General features: G+C 43.8%; 1 protein-coding gene across 4 annotated transcripts in view; it reads left to right on the top strand.

The window, feature by feature from the left end:
• USP9X (ubiquitin specific peptidase 9 X-linked) overlaps positions 1-26767 on the top strand; it is a 1493361-nt gene that overhangs the window by 285247 nt on the left and 1181347 nt on the right. For all 4 annotated transcript variants that reach the window (XM_069204214.1, XM_069204212.1, XM_069204215.1 and 1 more), the window contains exons 8-9: positions 20835-21086; positions 21180-21318. In XM_069204214.1, coding sequence (XP_069060315.1) covers positions 20835-21086; positions 21180-21318 — 391 coding nt within the window. The remainder of the gene's footprint in view (positions 1-20834; positions 21087-21179; positions 21319-26767) is intronic.

Raw genomic sequence — 26767 nt, 5'->3', positions numbered from 1 at the left:
CGACACTCTGGTAACGGATGCGTCTCTTCAGGGTTGGGGTGCTCATCTGGGTTCCTTCCAAGCTCAGGGTCTGTGGTCCGACAAGGAAAAGAACTATCACATAAATCTACTGGAACTCAGAGCAGTCCATCTGGCTCTCAAATCTTTCTCTCCATTGGTTCAGGGGAAATCTATCCTAATTCAGACAGACAATACAACCACAATGTATTACCTGAACAAACAGGGGGGAACAAGATCACTACCTCTGTCTCGAGAATCCCAAACGATATGGCATTGGCTCCTGGCCAGGGGAATGTCCATCACAGCGGTACACCTGCCAGGTCAGCAAAACGTAGAGGCAGATTTCCTGAGCAGACATCTGGAAGACGCGCACGACTGGGTGCTACACGACGAAGTCGTCGAGGACATCTTCGGTCAATGGGGTCGACCTCAGTTGGATCTCTTTGCAGACGAAACAAACAAGAAATGCCCAGACTTCGCGTCCAGGTTCTGCCGTCCGGGATCTCAAGGGAATGCCCTGTTGATCAACTGGTCAGGGACATTTCTCTACGCCTTTCCACTGATTCCCCTCATACCGGCAGTAATCAACAAATTTTACAACTCCAGAACCAGAATGATTCTGATAGCGCCACAATGGCCCGCCAATTCTGGTACACGGACCTACTCAACTTATCGGAAAGACCTCACAGGAGGTTGCCGTGCAGACCGGATCTCCTGAGCAGAATGGAAGGCAGAATCCTACATCCCAACCTTCCCTCTCTGAGCTTGACAGCATGGCTCCTGAATTCCTACAGTATGGGCACCTAGGGCTCTCACAGGAGTGCATGAGCATCTTGAAAGAGTCAAAACGACCTTCCACGCGGCGTTCTTACGCTTTTAAGTGGAAGAGATTTTACATCTGGTGCTCTCAACAAGGTATAAATCCCATACGAGCTCAGGAGGACGTCATACTATCCTATTTACTTCATCTGGCGAAGTCTGGTCTGCAGGTATCTTCTATTAAGGTTCATTTGTCTGCAATTACAGCGTATCGTAAGTCGCCTTCTCAGGAATCCTTCTTTACGATACCTGTAGTCAAGGATTTTTTAGAAGGCTTGAAAAAGGTTTTTCCTCCCATTCGGAGACCTTCTCCTCCATGGGAACTGAATGTAGTCCTGTCAAAACTTATGGGCCCTCCCTTTGAACCTATCCACAAGGCCTCTTTACAGCACCTTACGTGGAAGACGGCTTTTTTGGTGGCCATTACTTCAGCGAGGAGGGTCAGCGAAATTCAGGCTCTGTCTTGCAGTGAACCGTACACGGTTTTTCACGATAATAGAGTGGTTCTGCGAACTCACCCATCTTTCCTTCCGAAGGTGGTGTCAGAATTCCATATCAATCAGACTATATCTTTACCGACGTTCTTTCCCAAGCCGGAGACTCCGGCTGAGAAAGCATTGCATTCTTTAGACTTAAAAAGAGTGCTGAAATTCTATTTGGACAAAACAAAACCGATTAGACATTCTAACCATTTGTTTCTGAATTATGGTCATTTAAGAACAGGAGAGGCAGCGTCTAAACGAACCATATCAAGATGGATTGTGTCTTGTATTGTTAACACTTACCAACTGGCTAATAAGCAATTACTGGCTAGGCCAAAAGCGCATTCCACAAGGGGAAAAGCGGCTACTGCTGCCCTCCTTAACAATGTACCAATTTCCGAGATTTGTAAGGCTGCTACATGGAAGTCTGTGCATACCTTTACTAAGCATTACTGTTTAGACTCGGATGCAAGAGCGGATGCCCAGGTGGGGCAGGCCTCTCTTAGAAATCTATTTGCATGAATATGTATTCTTTCCTGCACTTCTTTCGGACAGTCCGCAGAGTTTAGGGATGGGCTTGCTAATCTATTCAATGTTTATGACTATTGATGAGGATCCCCTGGAAGAGAAGGATTAGTTACTTACCTGTAAATCCTAGTTCTCTTCCAGGGGTATCCTCATCAAAGTCATAAACAACCCACCCTCCTCCCCGGACTTAAGTCTCCTAGAAGTGCAGGACAGATTATTTTTCTGATCAGTTACACAGATTGTCACCGTAAAAAAGTACTGACCTAACTGTGAACCAACTGTCACCTTCCCTTCACCCCTGAGGCATGGTGGGATACTGGAGGTGCTCAGGGTCTTAAAGGCACGGTGCCAAAGTTTTTATGGTTCTCCTGTGTTAACCTGCATGCAGCCTATTGGCTAAGAATGCTTCATTGTTTTTCAATGTGGTTTTTTCTATTTTTCTCTGATATTTACTGCTGTTTACTTCCCTAAGTCCAGTTTTTGGGGCTTAGGTAGATATTTATGATCTATTTGTGATTTTATAATATTAAAAAAAAAAAAAAAAAAAAAAAAAAAACTTGCATAGAAATAAAGCATTTTAGCCTATTTATGATTATAGCCTGCATTGCTGTTTTACACATGATAATATGTATGTATTTTATATATATATGCTCCGGGGTCCCCGCACAAGGGCGGGAATATTCAATGTTTATGACTTTGATGAGGATACCCCTGGAAGAGAACTAGGATTTACAGGTAAGTAACTAATCCTTATCCCTTTAACCTTATCACAAGGGCTAGTGATGGGATTAATAAGATAAAACGAGACACCTTAGTAACTGCATCCAAGAAACAAAAATGCAGAGAGCATAGGAGACTTTCTCTCATTACCCCTTACAGTGCTCTAAGTCCTCAAATTTATAGAATTCTACATACACTCGTCTTTCCTATTGTCTGACAACACCCTAAAAGAGGGCGTTACAACCAAAACAAGTGTTACACATAGCGGGGAGGCCATACATTACGTGACCATCTGTGTCATAGCTTCTTATTACCGGATACTACGAAAACAGTTACCCAAACCCCCTTGTGGTTCTTATAAGTGCGGCAACTGCAATATATGTGAGTACATTAGGGACAAGATTAGTACATTTCAATGGATTGCCAAGGTTACATACAGAATTACAAAATGTATCAACTGCAACACCAGATATGTGGTCTATTGTTTACTATGTGTTTGTAAACCTATTTATGTTAGCAGTACTACAAGGCTTTTAAAAGAAAGCATTCAATAACATATCAGGGCTATCCGTAACCAACAACAAAGACTATCCTTTCACTACACACTATACCTCTATCCATGGACAGAGAGTAATTTTGAATATAACTGTACATGGCATGGATCTGTTGGTACATTACCATGAGGAGGAGATAAAACACTGATCTTGAGAGGTATGGAAAGAAATTGATCATCAAACTTAGAACGGTAGAGGAGGGTCTCAACATAGACAAAGATTTATATTTTTCTCTAAATATGCACTGGGAACCATATTTTGTTGTTAATCTAGCAGTATTATTCTTCCTTTTTGGGTGTTTACATATATAGGAAGTGACATTCAATATGTGTATAAGTAAACAATCCCATTTCAGAACATAATTATTACTGTGGTGAGAACTGAGACACAATTCTAGTATCTATATGCCAAATTCATTCAATTTTCAATAGATGTTCACTTTGTGACATGCAATGCATTGTAACAATAATTAGACAATAAGAGACCTCATAACTTTCTACTTATGCATACTGTTTATCCAAATGTGTGTTCTTTCTCCAGATATAACCATAAATTGTACTTATCGATGTATTTGGCTTTGCTCTAAAGTCATGTATTCTTACTTATGGATATATCATGCATTTATTCTTTGAACATCATGGATCTGCAATTATGTAGGGCACTGCACAAATTGCAATAATTCTCATTACATGTATACTCATCTTTCTAAGAGTACAATTTACGAACAATGGTATTGGGTACTATGTACCACGTTCCAAGATGGTGCCAGTTTTCTCTCTTTTAAGTATTCTCCTCACCGGACAAATGTACTCCCCCCTTGCATAAACACACCCGCATGTTTGGTGTTTCACGTACTACTATCAGACACCTCGCTGCTTTCAGCATTAACATGAGAGGTGAGTCTGCGGGTGTTTTTTTCAAAGACTTCATGTTAAAGCAGTTATTACCTTGATGGTGACAATATTCTGCATTTTGTATTCAAGGGTTACCTCTGTTTACAATTCTCTGGACAGCATTTTTCTTTGTAGTTGCAACTTACTTTACGGGCATGGCATTATTCGACAACATTTTCAAGACGCAAGAGTGACCTTTAAATAGTTCTCGCTCGCTTTTTGGATTTCTTGTGTTTTCTTGATATCTCGAAGTGAAGCATAACCGCTCATTTGAATCGTTGAGTGCACAGAAGGTTTACTGTGCCTTGGATTATCGTAATAGCTCTATATTTTGAACGTTAAACGCTATAATCAATGGATATACTGGTAACATCGCTATTTCTTTTTTATACATGTCGTAATGCATGCTATACCTGTGTCATCTCTCCCGAGACGTGTGCTGTCCTAACTGTGTTACTGATAACATTTCACTACAGGCGTATCATGCCCATTTTTTCCTACAAACTCTTTTGAACTTATCCATCATTTGAACAGACGCTTATAGGTAAATTTCCTGTTGATGCTTGCGTTAATTTAGTTGGCAAAAACTTTTCTCTGGTTTCTCCATTTTAGTTAATTCAGGTCATGTTGGACCTAAATTGTAATTTTGAGGACTGTTCTGTATCTTTATATGCATGGGTGATTTCATTATTGTATCAATGATTTTCTTATTCACGTTTATTTTTGATGTTTTATAAGTTTAGCTATTCGGGGTAATTTGCAGATGGACAATACTACATTGGAAATAGACCAATACTATTAATCCATTCTCTCACCTTTTTTTTTTTTTTTTTACTGTTGTTTTCGTCTGTACATTGATATGTGCAGCCTTGAGAGTCTGGATGACTAATCACGTGTCGGCTGCTTTCTTGGATGTTTCATGCCTTGGAAAGAATAAACCTTAAGAAATTACAAGACGTGCCTAAGACTTTCATTGACATACTTGATCACATATATGGACATTTTGCAAACTTTTTGGTATCTCCTGACAACCTATATGAATAGGTTTATCCAATCACTAGTGAGGGTACTTTGAAAAGCAAACAGAGTTTGATTGTTTAGCAAAACTGTCTGCAGACTTAGTACATTGAAATCTATTTAGGGATATTTTTTTTAATTTACAGTCACCAATCTTGCCCCCATGTTTCTACATGTATTTGTATATAACAATAGCATTTTTATAATGAACAATATTCTTCAGAGCACCCCCTGCCCCGTCAGTAAAGGCTTGGCACTGTTCAATCACACACCCTTTTGAGGAATCCACAGGTAGTTGTATCCATCAGAAGAGCAAGTTACTTACCTTCGGTAAAGCTTTTTCTGGTGGATACATTAGCTACCTGTGGATTCCTCACGATGCCTCCTGCCTCCCCGTTGTCTTTCTAGTCATACCAGGATCGCATTGGGTGTGCACTTCAGTGCGTTAGTTTCAATGTTTCTACATATATATATATATGTTTATAGTTCTAATTCAAGTTATTTTCAAGTTCGCAACCATTCATGTTGGTATGTGCCCTTTTTAAAAGAATTGTGCAAGAGTTTTAGATGAAGATTCTCTATAAAGTTTGTTCTTGTTAATCTTAAAGGGTGTAGATTGTCGATGTTCTTTATATGTTTCAAAGGCACGTCAAAAATGGCGTGAATTGGCATCAGCACGGCGGCGAGGACCTCTTATTGCCACAATGACGTCACGTGGAGCCGCGTGGAGTCGGGCAATTGTGACGTCCTCGCCGACGTGCAGAGCTAGAGAGAGAAGTTTCTGTTGAATGCTGCACATGGGGAGAACTCATTAGGTGAGGAATCCACAGGTAGCTAATGTATCCACCAGAAAAAGCATTACCGAAGGTAAGTAACTTGATCTTTAAGGGTTTCGGGTGAATAAGGATATTCAGGTGGCAAGGATATATTTAGGGTTAAGGGTATTTCGGGTGATAAGGGTATTTTTAGGGTTGAGGATGGGTAAGGGTATTTGTGTGGTAAGGGTGTTTTTAGGATTTATGATGGGTAAGAGTATTTGGGCAGTAAGGGTATTTTTTAGGGGTGGATGAGTTTAGGGGTTAGGGTTGGATGAGTTTAAGGGTTAGGGTCTGATAAGGGAATATGAAAACTATATATATATATATATATATATATATATATATATATATATATATATACACACACACCACACACCACACACCACACACACCACACACACACCACACACCACACACACGCTGCCAGGGACCATCAGGGTCCAAGAGGACTAAATCCATGGAGGGGAGTCTCAGGGGACCCTCACCAGTGCAGAAGATCTGAAGAAGGAGAAGCATCCCCCACAAAAGACGTACAGACAAGGAGCCCATGCGTTGCAGAGAGACCCACGCAGCACATCTGAAGGAAGCTCCCACATCGCAGGAGTAGCACACAGAGGGCTGTGCTGCGCACAGGAGAGGGGTCTGGGGCTACACAGAGCTTGAAGCTCCCTTTGGAGGAGATACCAACAAGCCTTGGTAGCTGCAAGAGACACAGTGCACGGGAGTACTGTCCTCCGTGGGAAGTCAAGAGCCTACCTTCTCCAAAGTTTTACAGCTGGCAGAGAGGAACAAGGGGACCTCTCCAGACCACCACCCTTGAGGCAGGATCCACGTAGCTCAGGACGATAGCAGATCCACGCAGCCGTTCGCCGTTGCAGTTGGTCCCTGCGGATGCAGTGAAATGATTTGTTCACTCCGAGGGAGATTCCTTCTTGCTTCTCGTGCAGACTGAAGACTTGGTGTCCAGCTTGCTGGAAGGAGCTGTGGAAACAATGTTGCAACCAGAGTCTTCGTCGTGGATGCAGTTTGTCGGTTCCTGGAGGGTCCACTTGCAGTTCCAGTGGCCAGAAGTCAAAGTAAGCTATGCAGAGGAATCCTGCTGGAATCTTGCTCGTTGAATCTGAGCACCCACCCAAGAGGGAGACCATAAATAGCCCTGGAAGGGGAATATGTCACCTAGCTAGGTGACCACCTATCAGGAGGGGGCTTTGACATCGCCTGCCTAACCTGGCCACTTAAATGCTCCCAAAGGCCTCTGCCCACTTTGGATTCAGGATAGCAGACTCCAGAGGCCATCTGGATGAACTCTGGGCACCACCCCTTGGATGGTGATGGACAGGGGAGTGATTACTCCCCTTTCCATTGTTCATTTTCACACCAGCAAAGGGACTGGAGGTCCCTGTACCGGTGCAGACTGGTTTATGCAAGGAGGCCACCTAATGTGCCCTTTATACCAGTTGCTTGGGGAGGCTACCCCTCCCAAGCCATGTAAAACCCATTTTTAAAGGGAGAGGGTATTAGCCCCCTCTCTCAAAGGAAACCATTTGTTCTACCTTCCTGGGCTTGAGATGATCAAGCAGCAGGAGGGCAGAAACCTGTCTGAGGGAGGGAGCAGCGTGAGCTGCCCAGAAAGCCCTATAAAGCTGGTAGGAACAAAGCTGGGCATCCTCTAAGGAGCCCTCTGAGTGCATGGAATCATACAACCAATACTGGAAACATCATTGAGGTATGATTCTGACATGTTTAATAGCAAACATGCCCAGGTTCGGAGTTACCATTATGTAGCTAGACACAGGTAGTGACCTACGTCCAGTACACGCGTAAAATGCACGCACCTTTTCACGCAGGCTGCAATGGCAGGCATGCAGACACATCTTACATGGGCTCCCGTGGGTGGCATAATACATGCTGCATCCCATGGGGAACCCCTGGTTCCCCAATACTCTGGGCAACTGGGTACCATATGCTAGGGACTTATAAGTCCAGCATGCCAAATGTGTGGTGTGTGTGGTCCATGCAATCACATTTGATGGGAAGAGAGAGCACAGTCACTGGGTTCATGGTTAGCAGCATCCCATTGAACACAGTCAAAACATACTGACAGGCAAAAAGTGTGTGTAACATGCCAAAAGGAGGATGCTTTCCTACAGCCATAGTTTGCAAGCATGTAATGGGATAACTCCCTCAGATTTAAGCAGGGCACCCACTTTTAAAAGAGGCTGTCAGAGGAGTGTTGATGTTATGCTGTGGTCTGACCTTGTAAGTAGGCAAAACCGTTGCCAAGAAGACCTGTCAGGGATTGCAACAGGGGAAATTAGAATTTCACGCTTTAGATATAAGACAGCACTGACAAAAGCAAAACATAAATGGGATGAAAATAATGGCAAAACTTATTGCACACCCTTAAAACGAAGGACAATCGCACCTTTTGGTCCCTAGTTGTGTATGGGAGCAAAAGGCATTGTAACCCTAGGCGTTTTCATATTTCACCTGATAAATGGGAGGACCATTTATGTGAATGATATTCTAGAAGCAGCTCTAGTGATGATTCCCTTACTGAGGGGCAGATGGAGATTAGTAATAAACAAGTAACTCTTGCTCCTAGCTCCAGTGAGACTCTTTTTCATTCTGGAGGAGATGTTTTCAGCTATTAATAGCTTGAAACTCCTAAAAGTCCCCGGGCCTGATAAAATTCCGGGGGATTTATATAAGTCCAACCCCAGCTCTGGGTTTGCAATGTGAATGCTTTATCTAAAGCGATTGCTAGAGGTGGCGAGGTGCCGGATACCTGGAGGGGGGCAGTCCTGCCAACTGTCAGCCTATTAGGTATTAGATAATCTTCAAAAAATGAGTCCATGACCATTATTAGATAAATTACAAATCTGATAGGGACTTATAGTTGCAGAGTCCTTGCCTTAGAATTTCTCCCAGGCGTCAGACTAGGTCCAGAGATTTTTTTTCAAGCAGTACTCTTGTGTGTCGTCAGGCGACGTCGATTGACTCGACGTGCATTGTTGGCGTCATGGTCCCCGTGATAACATCGTAGTCGTATATCGGTGGCACATCCCGCTCTGACGCCAGTTCTTTCTACAGCAGCCTACGCGCAGATCCGAAGAGAGCTACCCTTAAGTTACTTTTTTACTAACTTTGACCGTTTTGTAGATATTTTTAACTTTTTAGTGCATCAAGCATATCACAGAAGACTGGTTTTAAGCCGCGTGACTCTCGTCACTGAATGATGTAGGTGACTGATCCGCACTTCGTGTGCTTTTTGTGCCTGGAGCGTGACCACGACCCAAAGTCATGCTCCATGTCCTGGGCCATGAGTCTGAAGGCTTTAAGAGAGTGGTCCCTGAAACTCATGGCGGCCCGGTGCTAGACTCCGCATCGCTCCCAGTCTTGTTCGAGAGGAATATCTCGAGACCGCTTGTGGAGTCACCACCACTCTTCGTCATCCCACTCTAAATCCTGGGGACACATGGGTCACAAGAAAAAGAAGTTGAAGAAGGCCAAAAGTTCACATACAGGTCTCTGCACCCTGCCCTCAGGGCTAGGAGGGCCTACCATAGGGGTGACTTAGTGACCTGATGCAGTGACCTGTAGTGAAAAAGGGTGCATGCACCCTTTCCCGCAGGTTCAGTAGCAGGCCTTCAGATACACTTTGCATGTGCTCCCCATGGTGGCATAATACATGCCACAGCCCATGGGGGACCTCTACCTCAATGCCGTGGATACCTGAATACCATTTACTAGGACCTATACGGGGGCAACAGTGTGCCAAATGTGGGTTGTGTGTGCTCCAAGTAGCCAAGTTTAAAGGGAGAGTCACTGGGGTCCTGGTTAGCAGAATCCCAGTGAACACAGTCAAAACTTACTGCCAGCAGGCAAAAAGTCGGGGTAACCATGCCAGAAAGAGGGTACTTTCCTACATTATTGTTTATCCTCTCTCTTGCTCAGCAGGGCTCTTCTTTGGGCACCCTTAAAAGCTACTTAACTGCCATCTCTCCTTTTCTCCGATTGCCAGGTCACTCTTCCCTATTCAAGTCTCTAATTGTTGGGACGTTCCTTTAGAGGCTTGTACCCACCTACCCTATTCCTAATGCCCCAGTGGGTTTTGAACCTGGCCTTAACTGTCTTGTGTGTGCCCCTTTTTGAGCCACTCCATAATTGTCTCCTGCAGCGCCTCACTAAAAACTGCTTCCCTGATTGCCACCACCTCTGCTTGCTGAGTGTGTGAGCTTCAAGCTTTTTCGTTAAAGCCACCATTTTTATCTGTCAATCCTGACAAAGTGGTGCTTTGTACCAGGGCCTCCTTCGTTCCTATGGTTGGTACACCTTTTCATATTGGCCAATCCATCTCTTTGTCTGCTTTTTACGCACCCCCACATCCCTCTCATGAAGAGGAGAGACTCCACAGTCTGGAGCCAAAAAGAACTTTGCATTCTACCTCAATCGTACCAAAGAGTTTCAGGTGGGCGATCAACTCTTTGTGGGAACCTTCTTGCCATGGGTGGTGCTCTGCATGCAAATATGTTAAGTTTTGGCAAAGAAGCGACCACCTGAGAGCTTGCATGCTCGCTCCATTAAAGCAACTGATGCCATCACAGCGTTAGTACGGGAAGCTCCTGTCCTGGACATCTGCCTGACAGGAACCTGTGCATCCCTGCACACGTTCACAAGACATTACTGCCTGGACAGTCAGATCCACAGAGACGGATGGCTACTTTAGTCATTTGGTCCTGCTGGACTTTATCGTATGATCATGGTTTGCCGTTCAACACCTAGGATGGTATTGCTTGGGTAGCTAAGGTAAGGAATCTGTAACTCAAAGTCTCTATCAGAGGAACAAGTTACTTACCTTCAGTAACGATTTATCTGTTAGAGACCTAGTCTAGTTGCAGATTACTTACCGACCGCCCATCAACCCACATTACGAACTGATTTCCAGGGACTGGGATTACCTTTTCAGGGCCCTAGTTCTGGTAAACCATTCTCAGTTTTCTTCATGGATCTGCGCTACTGGCGTGGAAAGTCATGAAAAAAACTGATGTCACCATGCCGGGGTGGTGCCTATATACCACTGCAGTGTCATCATTGTGACCACGACACCAATGACGCAATTAGAGTCAACTGATCGAGCGCAAGGGTACGGCTTGAAGAAAAATCTCTGGATCCAGTCTGACGCCTGGTAGAAATTCTAAGGTAAGGAATCTGCAACTAGAATACGACTCCGCCAGATAAATTGTTAGGGTTGACAGCGAGCAGATACTTTCGTCCCTTCAGAAGTGGTTTAGGGCAAAAACCAGCATAATAGGTCAGGTATTTAGGTTTTCCCTCTTTTACTGGAAGCAGGTACAATTGAGTAAACAGAGTTTTATGTAGCTTTTGTTGACTTTAGAGCTGCTTTTGATTTGATGTCCTGATCTCTGGAGGGTATTGATGAATATGGGTGTTCCTAGTGATCTTATTAATACCATGGTCAGGTTATACGAAAGAGACTATGCTCAAGTTTGGTGGGAAGAGCACGGGGAATTGACAAGCCGAATTCCAATTCAACGTGGAGTGTGGCAAGGCTGTGTATTGGCACCCACTCTGTTTATCCTATATATAAATGATGCAATTGAGACTTTGTGGCAGCGTGTAAATGTTTTGCCCTCCCTGAATGGGGAAAAAAATCTGACTCTTCTCTTTGCAGATGATTTGTTGCTTATATCTAAAACACCTATGGGCCTCCAAATTCTGTTGGATAAATTTGACATTCTATGAGTCTAGGGGCCTAGAGCTAAATTGTTCAGCAACAAAATACATGGTTCTTGGTAAGGGTTCTGCGAGAAACAATTGTTAACGCTGCCACTGAAAAATTTGACAGGGTTTTCTGTTTTGATTATCTGGGCATTACCTTGTCAGAAAAATGTAAGTGGAATTCTCAAATCAATAAGATCTCCCTTAAGTTATCACATAGTTCTAATGTGTAGGAAGTTGGCTCTGTATGTGCTATTTCAAAGTAAGGAATAGCATGCACAGAGTCCAAGGGTTCCCCTTAGAGGTAAAATAGTGGTAAAAAGAGATAATACTAATGCTCTATTTTGTGGTAGTGTGGTCGAGCAGTAGGCTTATCCAAGGAGTAGTGTTAAGCATTTGTTGTACATACACATAGACAATAAATGAGGTACACACACTCAGAGACAAATCCAGCCAATAGGTTTTTGTATAGAAAAATATATTTTCTTAGTTTATTTTAAGAACCACAGGTTCAAATTCTACATGTAATATCTCATTCGAAAGGTATTGCAGGTAAGTACTTTAGGAACTTCAAATCATCAAAATTGCATGTATACTTTTCAAGTTATTCGCAAATAGCTGTTTTAAAAGTGGATACTTAGTGCAATTTTCACAGTTCCTAGGGGAGGTAAGTATTTGTTAGGTTAACCAGGTAAGTAAGACACTTACAGGGCTTAGTTCTTGGTCCAAGGTAGCCCACCGTTGGGGGTTCAGAGCAACCCCAAAGTCACCACACCAGCAGCTCAGGGCCGGTCAGGTGCAGAGTTCAAAGTGGTGCCCAAAACACATAGGCTAGAATGGAGAGAAGGGGGTGCCCCGGTTCCGGTCTGCTTGCAGGTAAGTACCCGCGTCTTCGGAGGGCAGACCAGGGGGGTTTTGTAGGGCACCGGGGGGGACACAAGTCCACACAGAAATTTCACCCTCAGCAGCGCGGGGGCGGCCGGGTGCAGTGTAGAAACAAGCGTCGGGTTCGCAATGTTAGTCTATGAGAGATCTCAGGATCTCTTCAGCGCTGCAGGCAGGCAAGGGGGGGATTCCTCGGGGAAACCTCCACTTGGGTAAGGGAGAGGGACTCCTGGGGGTCACTTCTCCAGTGAAAGTCCGGTCCTTCGGGTCCTGGGGGCTGCGGGTGCAGGGTCTCTCCCAGGCGTCGGGACTTTAGGTTCAAGGAGTCGCGGTCAGGGGAAGCCTCGGGATTCCCTCTGCAGGCGGCGCTGTGGGGGCTCAGGGGGGACAGGTTTTGGTACTCACAGTATCAGAGTAGTCCTGGGGTCCCTCCTGAGGCGTCGGATCTCCACCAGCCGAGTCGGGGTCGCCGGGTGCAGTGTTGCAAGTCTCACGCTTCTTGCGGGGAGCTTGCAGGGTTCTTTAAAGCTGCTGGAAACAAAGTTGCAGCTTTTCTTGGAGCAGGTCCGCTGTCCTCGGGAGTTTCTTGTCTTTTCGAAGCAGGGGCAGTCCTCAGAGGATGTCGAGGTCGCTGGTCCCTTTGGAAGGCGTCGCTGGAGCAGGATCTTTGGAAGGCAGGAGACAGGCCGGTGAGTTTCTGGAGCCAAGGCAGTTGTCGTCTTCTGGTCTTCCGCTGCAGGGGGTTTTCAGCTGGGCAGTCCTTCTTCTTGTAGTTGCAGGAATCTAATTTTCTAGGGTTCAGGGTAGCCCTTAAATACTAAATTTAAGGGCGTGTTTAGGTCTGGGGGGTTAGTAGCCAATGGCTACTAGCCCTGAGGGTGGGTACACCCTCTTTGTGCCTCCTCCCAAGGGGAGGGGGTCACAGTCCTAACCCTATTGGGGGAAGATGGAGGATTTCTAAAAGTTAGAGTCACTTCAGCTCAGGACACCTTAGGGGCTGTCCTGACTGGCCAGTGACTCCTCCTTGTTGCTTTCTTTGTTCCCTCCAGCCTTGCCGCCAAAAGTGGGGGCCGTGGCCGGAGGGGGCGGGCAACTCCACTAAGCTGGAGTGCCCTGCTGGGCTGTGACAAAGGGGTGAGCCTTTGAGGCTCACCGCCAGGTGTCACAGCTCCTGCCTGGGGGAGGTGTTAGCATCTCCACCCAGTGCAGGCTTTGTTACTGGCCTCAGAGTGACAAAGGCACTCTCCCCATGGGGCCAGCAACATGTCTCTAGTGTGGCAGGCTGCTGGAACCAGTCAGCCTACACAGATAGTTGGTTAAGTTTCAGGGGGCACCTCTAAGGTGCCCTCTGTGGTGTATTTTACAACAAAATGTACACTGGCATCAGTGTGCATTTATTGTGCTGAGAAGTTTGATACCAAACTTCCCAGTTTTCAGTGTAGCCATTATGGTGCTGTGGAGTTCGTGTTTGACAGACTCCCAGACCATATACTCTTATGGCTACCCTGCACTTACAATGTCTAAGGTTTTGTTTAGACACTGTAGGGGTACCATGCTCATGCACTGGTACCCTCACCTATGGTATAGTGCACCCTGCCTTAGGGCTGTAAGGCCTGCTAGAGGGGTGTCTTACCTATACTGCATAGGCAGTGAGAGGCTGGCATGGCACCCTGAGGGGAGTGCCATGTCGACTTACTCATTTTGTTCTCACCAGCACACACAGGCTTGTAAGCAGTGTGTCTGTGCTGAGTGAGGGGTCTCTAGGGTGGCATAAGACATGCTGCAGCCCTTAGAGACCTTCCTTGGCATCAGGGCCCTTGGTACTAGAAGTACCAGTTACAAGGGACTTATCTGAATGCCAGGGTGTGCCAATTGTGGATACAATGGTACATTTTAGGTGAAGGAACACTGGTGCTGGGGCCTGGTTAGCAGGGTCCCAGCACTCTTCTCAGTCAAGTCAGCATCAGTATCAGGCAAAAAGTGGGGGGTAACTGCAACAGGGAGCCATTTCTTTACATAATGCAATTCTCTGTTTTCATAAAGTGGCATTTACTCGTTCCATTTCTCCAGCTCTAGAGGTGTATTGCACCAAGGCCCTGAGTTGCAGCAACTTTTGGTGCCGAAATTTGGGGATACACCGGTTCACAGAAGTTGGCAATGTCAGAAAAAAAATAGTCTTCAGGGCCCTGCCGGCTGTTCCTACTAGCACACCACTCATTCTGTTGCACTATGATTTAGGTATTAATTGTGTATCTGATCTTGTTCAGCTGAAACCTCTCCTGTTTTCGGTATGCATTTGGTCAACAACTGAATTGCTTGTCTATAGAAATTGTCTGCGTGAACTACTAAGGCTTGATTATGCCATAAAGGTACCTTGGTTGAAGTTTATTTACAGCTTGTCCAGGAGACTGAAGCTAGTTGAACTTTGGGATACCCCTGAGTGAATTTGTTGTGTACTCAGTGATCCGAATTCTTCTTAGTATTTAGCTTAAGCAAGCAAAGGTTTTAGGCCAATCTTAATGTGAAACATGAAGCTCAGGTCATATTAATGAATTGCTTGCTGGGGCAATATATAACTGTAAAACATTGATGATGTAGATGTTTTTTAACCAAGTGCGAATAACCTAAGCATCCAAAAGTTTATTTTGACATGGGCAATTGTTTTTTTTCAAATGAGTTCTGTTGTGACTTAAATTGTGATTGATTATGATGAATAATGTGTACTTTTAAGGTATGAAGTGAAACGTTATTGATTGACGTTACCAGGGTGCCCTATCGGGTTGCTCTGACTTTGCCCTACATGCAGTTAAAAATTAAATATGTAGGATAAAGAAAGGCCTGTATCAAATCAAAGATCCACATGCATTGCCAATCGAGTTCTTTACAGCGGCTCATTAAATACTAAAGAAGTGCTCCCATACCATGTATAAATGTGTGGGCCACAGCTACGTTTGAGGGCCAAGAGGAAAATGTTTGGGGGAGGGGGCACATTAGTTCCTCTGGTCAGCGGAATTGGTGGTCCAACTGAAATAAAACCAGTCGGTCCTTGATTAAAAATATCAGAGGTTACCTGAAAATGGGCTTCTCCTGTCATTAAGTGAATACAGGATGTACTTATTGCTTTCAGTGGGTCAGATGGGTTGAAATTACATTGAGCGTGCGTGGAGTCTTGTCAAATCAGAGGAAGCCCACAGCATATAACCTGCACACCAGACGATTCAAAACATTTTTAAAAAAATCTTGTATCGACAAAATAACCGTAAATAAATAAATACCCTCAACACTAGATATCAAAAAAGGAAAAAGAAATTGAGCCTAATTTTACAGAGGAGACTGGGTGAACACCAACCGCAATCCCGTTGTAGTCTGAACATTTTACAGTGGATTACAATAGAAATAGATGAGCCTGTTTGGAAAGGGAAACAAACTTCACAAAAAGAGGATGAGTGTGTAGGAAAGTACACTCTTATTGGCATGGTTACCCCCACTTTTTGCCTACTGTCAGTATGCTTTGGCTGTTTTCACTGGGATCCTGCTAACCAGTGATTGTGCTCTTCCCTCTAAATTTGGTTGCCTGGGACTTTGCACGCCCCACAATTGACATATTGGTGCCCCCATAGAAGTGTCTAATATATGGTACTTAGTTACCCAGGGCATTAGGGCACCAGGAGTTCCCCATGGGCTTCAGCATGTATTGTGCCACCCATGGGATCCCATGCAAAATGTGTCTGCAGGCTTGCCATTGCAGCCTTCTTGAAAAGATGCATGCACCCTTTCTCTACAGGTCACTGTAAGTCAACTCTAATGTAGGCCCTCCTAGTCTATAGGGCAGGGTGCAGTTACCTGTGTGTGTGTGAGGGCACCCCTGCATAAGGAGAGGTGCCCTTGCGAACTCCAATTCCATTGCACTGGACTTTGTAGGTGCGGAGAAGCCATTTTAGCCATGTACTGGACACAGGTCACCAGTACCTGTGTTTAGCTACATAATGGTATCAAACATGTCTGATTCGAACCCCAATACCGTTGCCAGTATTGGTTGTATGATTCCATGCACTCTGGGAGCTCCTTAGAGGACCCCTAGTAGTGCTCCTACCAGCCTTTTGGGGTTTTCCGGACATCCTGCACTGCTGCCACCCCACAGACTGGTTTCTGCCCTCCTGCTTCTTGACCAGTTCAGGCAGGGGAAGGCAGAAGAAAGGATTTCCTGTGGAAGAGGGAGGCAACACCCTCTCCCCGTGAAAATAGGTATCTGATGGATACAACTACCTGTGGATTCCTCACCCTATGAATTCTCCCAATGCGCCAGCATTCTGTGAAAATTTTCTTACTAGCTCCTAACGTTGGCGAGGACATCACAATTGCACGCCTCTTCATGCGACTCCGTGTGACGTCATCTGAGCCATAAGAAGTCTTTGCCGGCGTGCTGACGTCTGTTCTCTTTTTTCCACACCTTCAACGCTAACGTTTTTTCCTACCTCTTATTTACTGTTTCGAGGGAATTGTTGTAGAGCGCTACAATGTCTCCACAGAAATAATCGGGATTTAAGCCTTGTAGAGTGTGCGGGGGTCACATGCAGCATGAAAATTGCTGTGGTGCCGGAGCTCAGATCACGACATGGAAGGGTGTGTGTCCTGCCAGCGGATGACCCGAAGGCCTTGAAAGAGAGAGAGAGGCTAAGCTTTTCTTGGCAAAAGCTAAGACGGAGCAGAGAGGTCGCCGAAGATCAAAGGCAAAGGGACAACATCGCATAGATCCTCAAGGTCACATAAGAAGTGACGCCGACAGCATGAATCTCGACGTCGTTTGTCCAGAGATCGGTCTCAGTCTCCTCTGAGATGGTGCCACACGGCGTGGGAGATCAGCCCTACAGTGTCTCCTCATCCTCAAAGTCCACAGACTTCTCTGGCGCTGACTTTGAGATCTCAGAGACCTTGGCAAGCCCAGTAGCTCATTTTGCTTATGCAAATGAAACAGCAGTTGTTACTGCAAATCTGGACATTGTACTGGGCATAATCGAGGAGGAGGAAGCCAAGTTTGTCAAGTTGACGGGTTACTTATTGAACAGCAATAAAACGCAATTGGTGGTGAACAGTCAGATTGCAACCCATGTTCCACGTGTGGTCAAACGGGCGATCTGTTTCGGGGGTCTGCATTAGTGCGAAACTAGATCAGGTTGTTAGGACTAATGTTGCCCTAATTGTTGTGAAAGCTGAAAGAGATTTCTGTAGCTAGGATAAACTTCACCTATTGATTGTGGGTCGGTGTAGTATTGTTACAATGCTTTTCTTATTGACAATTATGTATCTCTTTTGTACCGTCCCGCTGAAGTTTGGATAACTCTTGGTTTAAAGCAATGAATGCCTGATATTCTAGATTTATCTGGTCTTATGGTAAAAAAAGGAGGGCAAAGAGATTTTTGTTTTTGCTTAGAGAAAGAGGAGGGTGAGCTCTCCCTAATCTTAAGCAGTATCGACTTGCTGTGGCCTTTCAATATCTGCACTCACTCCTAGAAAGGAATAGTGGGGGCCGTGGAACGGGAGAATATGTGCCGTTTATCTTTGAGCTTTTAACTGAGGAAGATGTCAAGGGTGGTTTGCTGAAAATGGTTGAACCCAGTTACTGTAAAAAAAAACAAAAAAACTCTGGTTTAAGATATGGCAGTTTTTATAAACTGGGCTGGTGGGAGGAAGAAGGCTGGTATCGGTATGCTCAATTGGTATACACCTGTACAGAGGAATTTGCAACTGTCGGGCATATTTCATGATCCCTTCTAGTTAAGGTGGGAGAGGTACAGGTTTGTGAAACTGGGGGATTTTTTTCAAGCACTATAGCTGCCTTAGTTTGAGCTCAGGAATGCAACTGAGATCAAACCTATGTAGGATTTATTGCACTGTATTGGTTTTGTGCTGGTATGAGTTTGGCACTTGGCCATATGATGAATTGGTTATTAACCTTATTATATGGTTTAAATTATGGTAAACTATTTATTAGTTCTGCTGGCCCATATTGTCTCTGCATTTAATTTGATTGGAACTTTACTCACTTGTTCTCTGTAGTTTTGTTTGTGTGTGTTGCAACTTTTAGCTGGTGTTGAACTCTGATGTACTTTGGAGTATGATTTAATTTTGGCTGGGGGTGCCCTCTCCCCCCTTGTATTTGTTTGCTGTGTGGTTGAAGTCAAATTATAAAAAGCTTTAATAAAAAAATATGTAGGAATGCAAACATTCTTCAGAAAATAGGCTGAATCATTACTTGTGTATGAGCCACCCTCAGACTGGACAAAATATTATGGCAGTTCCACCACTTTCACACCACACTCTAATTTGATGCCTGTGGAGGTAATAGCATTTGAAAGAATGGTTCTCAAAGATATTGTTTCCTTAAGCAAAGAAAGAAGATGCATACACTTCAATATGCTCAGGAGTGAGAATTTAGCTATCCAATCACTTAGAAAGACAATGAGGTAGGTATTAGCTGCAAAAATGGGCGCTGGGGTTGTTGTAAAGAACACGTATGATTTCTAAATAAAAATAAACATAATTTTCTGAACAGAAGACATTTGTGTATCCCAGTGATTTATAAACTGCCAAAGGTATACACGATGATGCGGAGTCTACTGGGTAGGCCAATTGTCTGTGGTATCATTCTAGAGCCTCTGTGCCAATACATTTACTTCTTCCCTGCACCACCAGTAGTTGTCCCAAAAGCATTCCTTAAGGACAGCATGCAGTTAATTAAACCTTTTTTCTTTTCTCCCTAGAATGCTAAGTGCTTTTTTTTAGTTACTTGTGGTAGGTCATGCTCAGGCCTCAATAATTTATTTCCACATAAGGTACCCTCGCCAAATTTGCAGCTTTTTATCCAACCTCCTTGGAATTCCAAAAGTACCCAGGGTTTGTGGATCCCTTGGAGGGGACTTGGAAAATAGCCAAAATATAGTTTTTTTTTATTTTGGGGGAAAATAGGGTAAAATTGCACCATTTATAGTCCACTTTTAATGTGTGATTTTAGTCAAAGTTTGAGATTTCACAGCATTGTGGGTCAGAAAATGCTGTGGAATTTTCACAATACCCCACCCTGGACCCCCCGGATGTCTACTTTTCAGAAATGTTTTGGTTTGGAAGTTGCCTGTGTGCGGTCATAGAGCCTGGGGCCAAACACTGGAGCAACCCCTGTTGCTGATTTCTCCACATTGCGTTTTGGAGCATACTATGTCACATGCTAGGCCCAGCCACACAAGTGGGGAAACAATTATATTGGGATAAGTGGGGAAGATAAGGTGGTAGGCATTTTGTAGCTCTCACCGTTTTCTGGAAGTTTGTTACAGATGCATGCCATGATGCCTGGGTGAGTTGCCACACTCCTTTTTTTCAGAATTTTTGTTCCCTTGTGTCTAGTGGTCTTTCTGTTCACTGGAGGAAGATTTTAGGTAAACACCCGTAAGCCACCTGCAGGGATTACTGGAATGGGCAAAAATACGGTGTAGTAGGCAGCTCACCCCGGCATCACATCTTGTTCCCACCCCAGAAAAGTTGAATCGGTCTTTCAGTCCCCTGGAGTGGATGGAGGGTTAGGCCATTGCCTTAATGTGAAGGAATGCGTGGTGAAGGTTTGTAATAAGCCTTAAGAGATCAGGGCATGGAGTGTTTTCTATCACACGTTAGCTAATTTATGTGTGGTTCATCTTTGTGGTGCTGTATGTGTCAGACTTCTCCAGTGAATGATTGTTTTATTTGATTGTTCTATTCTATTGCATATAATGCAAGATATATATTTTATTTTTTGTAAAAACAAAAATGCGATAATTTTTTCAAATCTTGTTGTCGTAATCTATGAATTACCCTTCTTATTCAAGGTGGTACAGCAAATGATATATTTAAAGGTGAGTGTTCTCATAGCCTTATAGTAGTCTCAACAGTTAAGGTACACAGATCTACTCAAACAGTATTGACTGTCATTTGAGTTATGGTCCACCTTTGCCGTGTGATATTGTCCTGTGTCCTGGCCGCCTCTCATTCTGCAGCAGCTCCCAAGCCCCGTTACTCCACATCGGCCCATTCTGCAGTATTCACTGTTTGCACAGAGTGCCAGAAGCTTAGGTTCAAGTCTAAAATATCTCTGTGGACATGGTGAGAACTATCGACTTCATATCATGTTCAGGCCCCCAAAATGATTTTTTTTAAAGATGTGGTGATATAGTATTTGAGCATTTGTGGTAAATTACTGATTCTTTGCTGCATGTATTCGCCATAACTGTGACTTGAAAACACCCCTTTTTAAGTTGATACTTCCTAATATAATTGAATGCTTTATAAATTGGTCAGTACAGTGTGATAACTTGTTTCACTTACATTACTTTATTTTCCCTTTTATAGACCTTTTGGACAATGTTATGATTTTCTGACGCTGCATACAGTGAAGAAGTACTTTGTTCCAATTGTAGAAATGGTTCCACAATTTCTAGAAAATTTAACAGATGATGAACTGAAAAAAGAAGCAAAGAATGAAGCGAAGAATGATGCTCTTTCTATGATAATCAAATCGTTGAAGAACTTAGCATCTAGAGTCCCAGGACAAGAAGAAACAGTTAAAAGTTTAGAAATATTTAGATTGAAAATGATTCTTAGGTAAGAATTACTCCCCATTTCGTTGCCTAGCAAAGCAGTGACTGTGTCTGGTTAGTTTTTCTTTTTAATTGAACTCTTTAATGTTTGTTGCAGATTGTTACAAATTTCTTCTTTTAACGGTAAAATGAATGCACTAAATGAAGTCAATAAAGTGATATCTAGCGTCTCATACTACACCCACAGACATGGAAACCCTGAGGAGGAAGAGTGGCTCACAGCTGAGCGTATGGCAGTAAGTGCTGTGTGCTTAATGTCTCATTTGTTCCTGAGGGTTTATGACTGTAGATTAAAAAAGTTATCTTAACAAGTTAGTTGATTGTGCAGATGTTTTTTTATCTTATACTAGACTTTAAAAGTTATTTTTTCTTATGATCATCTTTAGCCTTTCCATAGTGACTAGCTGTTTTAGGACATGTTGTAGCAAGGATCAATATATATTAAGATTATCTTGCTACTGGAGTGCGGAAAGAGGAGAGAATGGGTATTTGAGGGAAGAGCATGGGGCTGGTATTTCTCCCCAATAGGTGCAAGTAAAATTAAGAAAGAAAACAATATCTAGGTAAATGTAATGCGGAATCGACATTAACATCCACATTCTCACTGGGAATCAAAGGTGTATAGTACATGCACAGGTGACCGATACTCATGTGGATGCATATAAATCTGTACACCTAGAGATGAATGGCTTGCCAGAGAGCCACAGAATTGTGCACATATGCAGTAAGTGGTGTTGCCTTTATCTTGATGATATTTGCTATATAGGGCATTATCTCTTATTTTTTATTTACATTTTTGTCCTGTGTGATCCCTGTGATTCTCTGTACAATAATTTGCAGAAGGTATTCCTGTCATCCATCAGTGACTAGCTAAAACAATAGGTTAAGATCTCTTGCTGAAATTTGTTTCTGATGAGAAAGTTCCTGAATTGTAGTATGATTTGGTTCTCTAACCTTTGAATAGCTGAATTACACAGTAAACAACGAAGGGTAAATCGGACGTATTCAATGTTCTGAATACACCGTTTAACATATTTCTGGAATTTTCTTTGCTTCTTGAACTGTAGTAAAGGACAGAATTTGTAATACCACGTTCCCTGCCATCCCATAACTATTACATAATTACTGCAGTTTTATTCAAGTTAATGTCCTCATAGTCCCCTGCAACCCACATCAAAAAAATAAATCAGTGCCATAAAGTGATTGCCTATCATTCATGTCTAGATAGTGTTCAAAGTAACTGAGAAACAGATTTTCAGTGACTGGTAAACAAAGGATTGTAAAATGGGAGTAATCATTGGAGGCAGAGGATAGGTCCCTGAACCCTACTAGTATGAAGAATTGTTTTTAACAGTGCCCTTCACAGGTCTTATTTTAAAACTACAATCTTTAGCGGCCTGGTGCTCTTAACTATATGGACCTACCTACGCACTTTGCTCAGACGAGTAAAGCCATTGCACATAGAGGGAACATGGCAACAATTAAGTGACAAACCTGCTACCCCAGGGTACTGGTCCAAGATACATGCAGGGGTCCACAGAGTAGTGTTGAGTGCTAGATTTAAGCTGATTCAATATAATGTAGTCCACATGATCCACCTATCCCCCAAGCATCTTTACTTCATATACCCCTTGAGAGAGCAGCGATGCCCTAGATGTGGAGCCATGGTGGCAGACTTTATGCATATGGTATGGCATTGTCCACCATTGATATCCTATTGGCAAGAAATTTTGACTCGACTGAAGAAAGTGACTGTGTGGGACATCCCCTGTTAATAAGTGTTTGTTGGGGCTTCTCCTGGAGAACCCATAAAAGAAGCTCTTCGGGTGATATGCTTTTACTGGGCCTCATGGTGGTGAAAATATACATAGCAATACACTGGTTGGGTCTGCGGACCCCTACTAGGGAATTGTGTGAGAAAGATCTGCTGGAATGGGTAGGAGCGGAAGAGGCATTTAGGAGGAGGACCAGGAAAGATGAGAACCCAGGAGGTCCTGCTGGCCTTGGGCGCAATGACACACCTGCTTTTGGAATCTATAGACCCAAGCTAACACACCACTGATCCATTGCAAGAAACAGAAGGGTGACCTCAAGAGGGGGGTGGGGTGCCAGGCAACTAAACGGCTCTGTGGATTTCTACTACCCAGCTTGAGAAATGGGAGGGGGGGGGGGCATTTCAATGTGATGTATTGCAATTTCCATGGAAGCTGTGGGGACGAATGGGTGGAAAAGGACCATGGATTGGGCAGACCGGTTATATGGATATTTAGATTAGATTGTTGCTGTTAAGAAGAGTTTCATAGGTTTACGATGTGTGCAAGAGGATGTATGATGTTTGGTATACAGGTTTTATATGTGTTGAACCCAAGAAAAGTCGATAAAGAGATATTAAAAAAAAATTCAAAAACTGTGGACCTATCCTTGCACTCATAAGGTGCCCAAAAATGTGAGCATGGGTTTTACAGTTTCTTTTCACTGATCATAAGAATGTCTTATTGACTCTATGGTGCCCCCAAAATTCTCTTGTCCTTTGTTAATGGAATTCCTGGAGGCCTTAAATAACTCTGCCCTAGGTCGACTGGATACCTACCTCCCAACCAATCTCTGGAATTCCACATTCTTTTATTAGTTTTCCAAGGACATAACAAAATTAGTGGTGGAAAAGAGGAATTTTGAAGTACTGTGGCTCTGATGTTGGTAGATCAAATACTTGATGTATAAAACCATGAAGCACTCAAATACGTAACCACTTAATTGGTATGCTTTCTGACAGTATTACTCCTTAATGTCCACTTTGAAAATATAACTGTACTGAAGCACAAGAATATCTGTGTGTGGCAAAATGTGGTCAGATTAGTTGACTTTTTAGATGATGCCCCTTTGAAACCACTGACTGACCCACTATAATTGTTCTTCTTTAGCACTTATTAAGGCCAGCCTAAATTATTATACAGGGTGTCAGAGGTCCCAAAAAAACTATCACAGCCTCTCACTGACACTCAGCCAATAAATAATGTTGTTTTGTGGTCTGTAGTCTGACAAGACTGGACACAATAAAGCATATATCCTTTCACACAAGATGAAATCAAAAGAAATAGGCATTAAAATGAGAGAAAATATAAACATTTTAAATGCTTCCTTTTATTTATTTGGCTGTGAGCCCAGTTAAGACCATGGGAGGGTTACTTATTTAGATTGGAGACACCACCTCAGACACAATGCAAAGATGTTGCATGGCTCAACTTTGTCGTTGCAATTGATGCCTTTGAGACACTGCCCTAAAGAAAAGGGTTGCACGAGTATGGTGTATGTCATTTGGAGGATTAACTTATCTCTTCCTACTTCAGCAGCATTACTGCTCCCTTGGTCAGTGTTCTATCTGTACTGCAATGAAGGATTTCATTCTCTGTGTATCTCCATGACACACTTGTAAATCACACACTCTACTAATTTACAAGAGCAAAAACAAATTATCAATAGACCTACAGCTTGGACTAAAAGCATGTGATGGGGATGTGGATGGAAGTTACCAGCCCAAATCCTGCTCCCCTACTAGCCCAAGCATTCTGCTAAATGCCTGGGATGTTCTCTTTGGTCTTTGAAAACTTCTGCAATATTTTCTATCTTGGTGTAGACCAAATTGAAACATTAAATAGTTGTCCTTTCTAAAAGGAGACATTTTTCTTAAAGAAATGTATTTTCAAAGGGATGTGATTGATAACGTGCAAGTAAAATCAGGAGTCACCAAACAAAGTTTGATGTGCAAATACTCACAGCAGCATGTACAACCCTCTCCTTTTTTTCAGCTGAGCTCTGACTAGTCTTTACAGGGCCCATTTGAATGTAGAAACTGAATGGGGTAGAGAGGCTGCTTAAACAAAATATTGTTTTCACTTGGAACATTAAACCCAACAAGACTACATATGGTTGTTTAAATTTGGAGAATAAAACAAAAACTGTATCTCAGGTTGCAGAACTACTAAACAAAGTGCTATCTGAATGCATATGCCTCACCCATTCTTACAATACTCCACTAGACCAAAATATCTGATAGAGTTCTAGCAACAGATTACTTACCTTAGAATATTCCCCAGGCATCAGGCTGGATCTGGAAGTTTTTGAGCATTACCCCTGTGCACTGGTCGGTGGCATTGTTTGCCTGCAGTAGAAGTGATGTGCGCAGTACCCATAAAGGCTCCACCCTGTCACCCCGAGTCAGTTCTTTCCTTTATGTGCCAAATAGCATTGAACTGTGAAGAGCTACCCTTAGTCACTTTTTGACTTATTTTTCTTTTTTTTTTTTTTTTTTACACTTCGTTTTTGAGAGAATTCTCTCTTGATGCTCCACAGATGTCCCCAAAGAAACCTACTGACACCATCACTCCAAGACCTGCGAGGCCAGCCCCACCAGGCACCCAAAGACACTGAGGGAGCGCGCTCTCAAGCTCTTCGCCACCCAGTGATGCTGAAAATACTGATTGCGCAGAACAACCTGGGACTGCTCGCTGAGTCACTCCTGGCAGTCATCATCCCTTTCAACATAGTTTGGTAATTCCCACCACAAGAAGAGGACCTAGAAGTCAGAGAAGTTGAAGAGGTATTCTTTGACTGCCCTGTCGAAATTCTTGACTGCCTTTCCCAGAGCCGGAGTGATCCTTGCCTAACTTAGTTCTATGGAGCAATGCAACTCATTTTTAGGTGGCCTAAACCCTCTTAAGTGCTTTCTGGTCCCATGGCTTCAAGAGATAGCCACACTGGATCTCCGCTGGTGAGTTCACTCTTGATGCCACTTGGACCCCTTCGACCCAGAGCAGTGCCACTGGCGAGACCAAGACCTTCATCGGCATCCACTCCATTACCGGCATCCCACAGTGTTGTCCTTCCCATAACTGGCTCTGACATGGAGCTTGATGGGTGTCGTCCGATGCTGGTTTCGGCACACGCAGAGACCATGCCTTCTGGGTTGGAGTTAGTGTCTCTTACATTTGACAGGCGTGGAAAGGGAGGCTAATGGGAGTGGTTGTAAGACACTTATCAATACATGCATTCCCCTGGACGATACTGAGCACAACCTGTACGAGAAAGCGGCACATACCAGTGGGTTAGACCTTTCACCGAACACTGACTTGGTCTTTCCTCCTATCATGGATATGGATACGGAGCCCCATTCACTGTGGTGTTGTGCAGGACGGCTAAGGACTTTGACCTTCAGTTGTCCTCAGTGACAGACAAGACGATTGTCTTGAGAGGTGCTTCAGCTGAGGGTCACCTCATCTGAACCCTTACTCCCATTTAATGAAATTATTACTGATGTCCTACTCGTGGGCCTGGTCCAAGCCTTGCACAGAGGTTCCTGTACATAGGACAGTTGTCCACCATCACCCCGCTCCTGGGGACCCCAGTTTACTTATCCAGCACCCCACCCCAGAGCGCATGGTAGTACACGTCTCCACCTCAATTCTGGCACATTGCCTGGCACTCCACGGGGCAGGGAATCCTAAAGATTGGATGCCTTGGGGAAGAGGGTGTATTCTTCTGCCAGCCTAGCACTGTGGTCGGTGTACACTGCATGCCTCTTGGGCTGATACTTCCATATGATCTGGGATTTGGTTTTGCAAGTGCTGCCAATGGTCTAAGAGGAGGCCCGAGCCATACCATCCGAAGCTATTGCTGACATGAGACATA

The sequence above is a fragment of the Pleurodeles waltl genome, chromosome 8 (assembly GCF_031143425.1).
Source record: "Pleurodeles waltl isolate 20211129_DDA chromosome 8, aPleWal1.hap1.20221129, whole genome shotgun sequence".
In the NCBI taxonomy this organism is placed as follows: domain Eukaryota; kingdom Metazoa; phylum Chordata; class Amphibia; order Caudata; family Salamandridae; genus Pleurodeles; species Pleurodeles waltl.
Note: the sequence above shows the minus strand (reverse complement) of the source record. Positions and strands in the feature narration are given on the sequence as shown.